Source organism: Fragaria vesca, linkage group LG5 (genome assembly GCF_000184155.1).
Source record: "Fragaria vesca subsp. vesca linkage group LG5, FraVesHawaii_1.0, whole genome shotgun sequence".
Classification (NCBI taxonomy): Eukaryota; Viridiplantae; Streptophyta; class Magnoliopsida; order Rosales; family Rosaceae; genus Fragaria; species Fragaria vesca.
The window spans coordinates 18,701,542-18,707,779 of record NC_020495.1 but is presented as its reverse complement, the minus strand read 5'-3'; the positions used below and the strand labels follow the sequence as shown (position 1 = coordinate 18,707,779).

General features: G+C 37.9%; 2 protein-coding genes across 2 annotated transcripts; one reads left to right on the top strand and one right to left on the bottom strand.

Annotated features, from left to right (window-relative positions):
• The first annotated feature begins 336 nt into the window (after positions 1-336).
• LOC101307305 (E3 ubiquitin-protein ligase RNF170-like) lies at positions 337-5,749 on the top strand. The gene is made up of 3 exons (XM_004300030.1): positions 337-485; positions 2,646-2,832; positions 5,408-5,749. The coding sequence occupies exons 1-3, from the start codon at positions 431-433 to the stop codon at positions 5,481-5,483; spliced, it is 318 nt and encodes a 105-aa protein (XP_004300078.1). The 5' UTR covers positions 337-430; the 3' UTR covers positions 5,484-5,749.
• Positions 4,077-4,797, bottom strand: LOC101307015. Its single transcript, XM_004300029.1, has one exon. It carries the CDS (start codon positions 4,719-4,721, stop codon positions 4,236-4,238), a length of 486 nt encoding a protein of 161 aa, XP_004300077.1. The 5' UTR covers positions 4,722-4,797; the 3' UTR covers positions 4,077-4,235.
• Positions 5,750-6,238: the final 489 nt, after the last annotated feature.

The window sequence follows — 6,238 nt, the reverse complement described above, 5'->3', positions numbered from 1 at the left end:
ACTGTTTAATTAATATATTTCCTTAAAAAAACTACTGGCCAACCTAAGAAGTATTCGGATTCGCACGTCTACAATCACTTATGAGTATACCTTTACTCTAACATATATACTCTTGAGTATCAAATTTGAATACTATTTAGGTCCATGTTTTATGAATTTGCTAACGTAGTTTATTTGACTAGGCACCAGCTTAAAATGTTATTTTCATATAAGTTATGTTAGTAAGTTCATAACACACGCATATAAATAGTACTCGAACAATTTATGGTTTGTAAATGTTTTTTTTTTCTCTATTTTTAAAGTATAAATAGCATTAAATTTCGAAAATAGAAAAATAGTCCAGCACTGAAACAAGTTGCGGCATTTGAAACCGGAAAGGGAGCGACGGAGAGAGTGAGGTCGGAATGGACGATCCTCCTGAAAACGATCTATGCTCCGTCTGCCCAACACTCCTTGCCAAGCCAATTGCTCTCACTGGTTTTGCGGTAACCTCACTTTTTCCTTTCTCTTTCAATCTCATTCCCGATTCGCTCTCTTCTATCTCTTTCAAATTCCCCTTAATTTTCCGAATTGTGCTAGCTTCAATTCTGCTGCTTTTGCATTTTGATTCAATTTAAGTTCGATTAGATAGGCATCAAATTAGGGCACATAATGCAAATTGTTCTTAAGCTATACTATTGCTTCGACTGAACCATAGGGTAAAGTAAAATTTACTTGAATTTTAGGTAAGAGAGGATAGATTGTTGGTCTTATTGACTTGAAGACAAGTAAGTTTGAATATCAGTTTTAAGAACCTGTAATTCGGCTTTGCATTTGCATGTTTTGACTCAAGTTCAGTCCCTCGAGATTTAGTCTCATACAAGGCAAAGTTAGGTAAAGAAGGAGGAATGAAACGTTTTAGTTCATGCCAAGGACAATCAAAATGTACTGGATGGTGCAGTTGTAGAGGTCCATTTGGGGGGTAGGGTGGTACTAGAAGGATCAAGTTTTCGGTGTAGATTTCTTTTCGAAGTTTACAATATTAAATCCACTTACAATTTGATTATCTTAGAAAAATAAAGGAATTTGAATAAAACTTTTCTGTTTCCCCTAAAGTATTCTCTCTCATGTTATTAAATAATCTAATATATATATATATGTGTGTGTGTGTGTGTGTGTGTGTGTGTGTGTGTGTGTGTGTGTGGGTATTATGATTATATGTAATTAATATTTCTAAAGTCCATTAGCTATTTACAATCAAAACTCATACCCCAATCCCCCTTGTATTTTACTTTCGTCCACATGAACTGTTAGTGTTTCCCTATAAAGTTAAGGGTGCCCATATTGAGCATGAAGGAGGGGTTAGTGGAGTTTTCAGGCCACTGTTCTGAGATTTGATCCCTCTCATGGTATCTCCTAGCTATTTGCTAGAGTCCTGTTGCCTAAAGATTGTAGGGTGGCATGAAGTCCCTATTTGCAGTCCTGATTCACAAATCAGATATGGGGGATTCTTGATATCAGAAACAAATAAGCAGGCAAAGGAGAGTGAGATTGGCACCCCCTTCTTTACGAACCACACCTCCCCTCTTCTATTTTTTAATGCAGATTGCATGATAATAGGGAGGGGGTTGTAAAAATGGGGATGTCAATCAGCCCTCCCCTCCCCCCTCCTAACAAAATGAAGAAGGATACCCAAAACATCCGGTTGAGCGAGTTTCCAGAGGAGGAGGCAGATGGACGGCATAGCATTTACGTGTTGCTCCTGATTATTCCTCACAGGCAATGAATGAACTATCTTATTTATAACTCAGCGAAAGGCACCTCATTTCAGCTTATCAATAAAGTACCTTATTTATGCAATAGTTGAGATCTCTCATTAAGGTTCCCAGAAGTTCCAATCATATATTTTTTGGACCTGAGGCTGCTGCACTAAGGGCGCTTCCAACTGCATATTTATGTTCATACCTTTGGACAGATGCTTGAAAAGTTTCTACATGCCTAGATCTTTGGATGAACTTATGAAATTCGGAACAAGAGCTTTCTTCTTGTATACTATTGAATTCTATTATGCAAATGTTCTTTGCAATTAGAATGTCAAAAGATGAATGAATGAATCAAAGAGAACAACTAAGCAGTGTTTTTAGTAGCTAAATTTTATATTTAAGGAGCTGGAGGGAAAGGCTTTTCCATATCTCTATGTCATATTGAACAAAGACTAATGATTTGAGTAATGAGACAGATGAATTTTCTTTTCTAAAACACAGAAGCTAAGGGGGACAACCAAATAGGAAGGGAGTCTTTCTTGCATAGAGTTACTTTGCTTTCTCATGGGGTGTTTCATTTTGGCCTTTCTTGTTTTTGACTATGGAGATTTAAGAATTCCCAAGTCTTTTGACACTTTCTAAATAATGAATTGTACGTTCAATGTACTCTCCATATGACGTTAGTTTAAGGATCAAATAGAGGATCTCCTACAACAAAAAAAAAAAAAAAAGGGATCAGATAGAGGATGGTGATTATTTGATGGTAACATAGGCACACGAGTAGTACCACCAGTAGAAAGCTGCAAGTATCACAATTAGATTAGATATAAATTATAGCATGTACAATTTTATGTATTAAATTTGATGAATAAATTAATAAGGCATCAGTGGCTTCTTTCTCAGGAAATTGTATTATGCTTGTTTGGCATCACGGATCAGCTCTTCAGCCTTGTAATTGCCCTCGCTGTCATCGCCAGTTAACCTTGCTGGTTCCAACTGAGGCTTCCTTGAGCCAACGTAATACGCCTGAGGTGGCAAGGTTGAAACGTATAATCACTATTTCGGAGGTCAATCCAGAGGACTTATCCAGGTAAATACCCCCTCACACCTGTTTTGCATACCTTGGTAGACGCACACACATATTGTATTCTGAAAAGTATTTACATTCGACGTGCTCTTTTAAATACACAAAGAATATACACATATGATTTATCGTATGTGTTTCTGGAAAGGTACTGAACACTGCAACATGTTGCCCTACTTTGTCTCATTCTGTAACTAAATAAATTTTGATATCGACCATCAATTTCTGGAAAAGTCCATATAACTCATATTATTCCTAGCAAAGTCTAGTTTTTCCATTTTCTATCCCAATATGTTACTATATGTATTATTTTAAATATGAAAAGGATAAACAATACTTCTGTGGAAGAGCCCGGACCGTGTTCACATCAAAGGCTTCAAAACTGTGTATTAAGTAGGAACCGAAATATGTATTCAGGTTAAGGAACTTTCATTTTATCATTTTACAGCCTAGTTTATTCGACCCATATCTGCTTTAGACTCCATTTTCACTGGCAAGGTTGGAGAGAACAACAATACTCATTCTGACTCTGGCTGTGTACTTGAAGTTCATGTCTGCTCCCTTGGGTAGAGTATTGCACTTACTCGATCCTAAGCTTCAGTTTCAATCGTGTAAATAATGAGCTCAATAAACTTGTGTAAACTGAAATTGTAGATAGCAAGCCCAGTGTATACCCAAGATATCTAGTACCAAGCTTCAGTTACGTCAATTGTGTATACCCAAGATAGGCTCCCAAGATACGTCTCACCTCATCGGTTATAAGAGACATTGTTGTGAAGCTTGGTACTTTCGGTGGTGTCTGGTTTTTGAAATGTGCTCAAGTGTGTGTGAACGAAGGTGAGGATGGGACTCGTGTTGAGAGAGTAGGGATTCATATAGCTATGGAGTTAGGACATTTTCTAAACTATTTAATATTCTTTGGTAAGTAATCAATAGAACTCCTTGTAAGGTCTAGCATCATACACCAGATAAAGTCCTGAAAAAAGTGAATAGCAATAGAACCAAGAAAGCACCTCTCATTTTCATTTTCTGGGCAAAGATGGGAGGAAAGCACTTCTCTCTCTCAATTTACAGCACAGCTTTAAAATTTTAAACCCTCTCCATGTAAAGAATGTGACTCATGAAGATGGACCAATTCAAAACTCAACACTGTTACCAAACTCGGAAAAAGACCTTACATATCTCTCTGCCTTTTTTCACAACACAGAACCAGATAGAACTAAAAAAAACTGGTAGAATCATAGAACAGATAGCAAATGTAAATTTTATTTCATATGAAGGTAATAGCACTAGTAAAAGTACTTGAAAACAACAGCATTACATATGATCATCAAAATAGATCCTGAAAATAAAGCCAAAGCCTTCTTCTGGGCTATGGTAGTAGTACTAAAACAGATCATGCACCTTCCCTAGACTTCCACAGCTTCCGGGACGTCCTTGTGTTCCTCCACAGTTTTGACACCATCTGGCCCATCAAGCTGGAAAGCCGAGACAGGAAATGTCCTGAATAGCCCTGTAGGAGACTTGAAGGTGATCTTCCCAGTTGGGGGGTCATCCAAAAAGATGTCACCGATTGACACCCAGACCATGAGCTCCTTGGTCTTGACTCCAGTCAGCTTTTTGATCTTGCCCTTTTCAACATAGGCTGTGATCTCAGTTGCATAGCTGGCCAGCCTCCCAACCTTCTCAAACTTGTGGGTGGTGCTCTTCTTCTGCTTGAGCCAAACAAAGCCAGTCTCTTTGATGTAGCCACATTCCACCATGTCCTTCATGGGGAGGAGCCCATTGGGGAGATCCATCTCTGTGAGCAAGAACTTTGACTTCTCCTGGCAGATAGCATCACCATGGTAGAGCTCATCAGCCTTGGCTCTCACCTCATCGGTTATAAGAGACATTGTTGTGAAGCTTGGTACTTTCGTTGGTGTCTGGTTTTTGAAATGTGCTCAAGTGTGTGTGAACAAAGGTGAGGATGGGACTTGTGTTGAGAGAGAGTGGGGATTCATATAGCTATGGAGTTGGGACTTTGCCCTTGTGGGTTCACCAAATTATCCAAAATGCCACTCTCCTTTGCCCTCCTATATCACAACATTTGCTAAATAGGCCATCTGGTTGTGTTCAAACTGGGAAGGTATGTACAACAAGATTAAGCCCTTCTTTTCTTTCATTCTTTTGTTTTTCAAGGATGATAAATGGCATTTACCCAATTTTGAGTATCCCACATTTAGTGATACTTGTGACTTGTGAGAGTTGATGATTCATTGCATATGATAATCTTACATTACATGTAGCATGGCAATCAATCTAGTACCTATGCATTCTAATGCTAACTCTGTTTCTCTCCATTAGAGAATGAATTTTAATTCAGAAGACGCAACTAGTAAGTACGTTCTCATTCAAACAAGACAATAAGACTTTATAATACACATTTCGGTTGAGATATGCTATGATCTGATTATTTGTGATTAGGTGAGTAATGCTATTTGATTACATATGAGAGTGGTGATGGTTTAGTAAGTAACATGATCTGATATATTTGTTAGTTTTTTTTTTCCGATTAAATCTGATATATTTGTTTTGGCAGAAGAATTGTAGTTTCCTTGAAGAGTAGGGGTAAGAAGTGGTTAGAGGGATGTGTTCAAGACAGTTGGGAGAAGTAATGGTGTAGTTAAGATGGGAAGAGCAGGGTTAAGCAAACAACGAATAGGAGAACTCCACGTGGTATATAGTTGGGAAAGGTGACCTATTAATGGAGTTGACATCTATCTGATATGTGCAGAAGGGAGAAGAGGAAGATGGAGAAATTGCAGAGCTCGCTACCTACATCAGTAAGTCCATCACCTAATCAATTTTTGCATGCTACATATCGGCGCCCAGGGGCCTCATAATATAGTTCGGAGACTTTATGAAGTTATGTTAGAGAAATGGAAATGTGAATTTACTTGTCGAAACTTATTTTTCGATGTCTCCTAAGACGGAACGGATTCCATTCATTTTCGCTCATAAGATCATCGGAATAAGCTTTGTATATGCCATACACATAATTGTGGTCAAGGTATGTATCGAATGTACCAGAAGGGATTAATGAACATTTTTTCAAGAATAGAGGTAGGAAAACATTGTCATGCACTTGATCTTGGAGTTTTCTTTCAAATGGAGCTTACCTCTTGTATATATCAGACAAGGACGTTTGTTAGCAGAAGACAAAGCAAGGACTATTTTTATTTAGCATTTTGTTAGGGGTTAAGGTTAAGATGTTGTTCGGTTTGGAGTTCATACCATAAAGTCTCGGATTACCCTCACGTTGGTTAAGTTGTCTTAGTTTCGTGTAGCCAACTACAAATCTTTGGGGAGAAATTTGGGTTTACAAAAAGTGATTGATACAGTTACATTTTGCCCTAAATTTAGCTTTTAC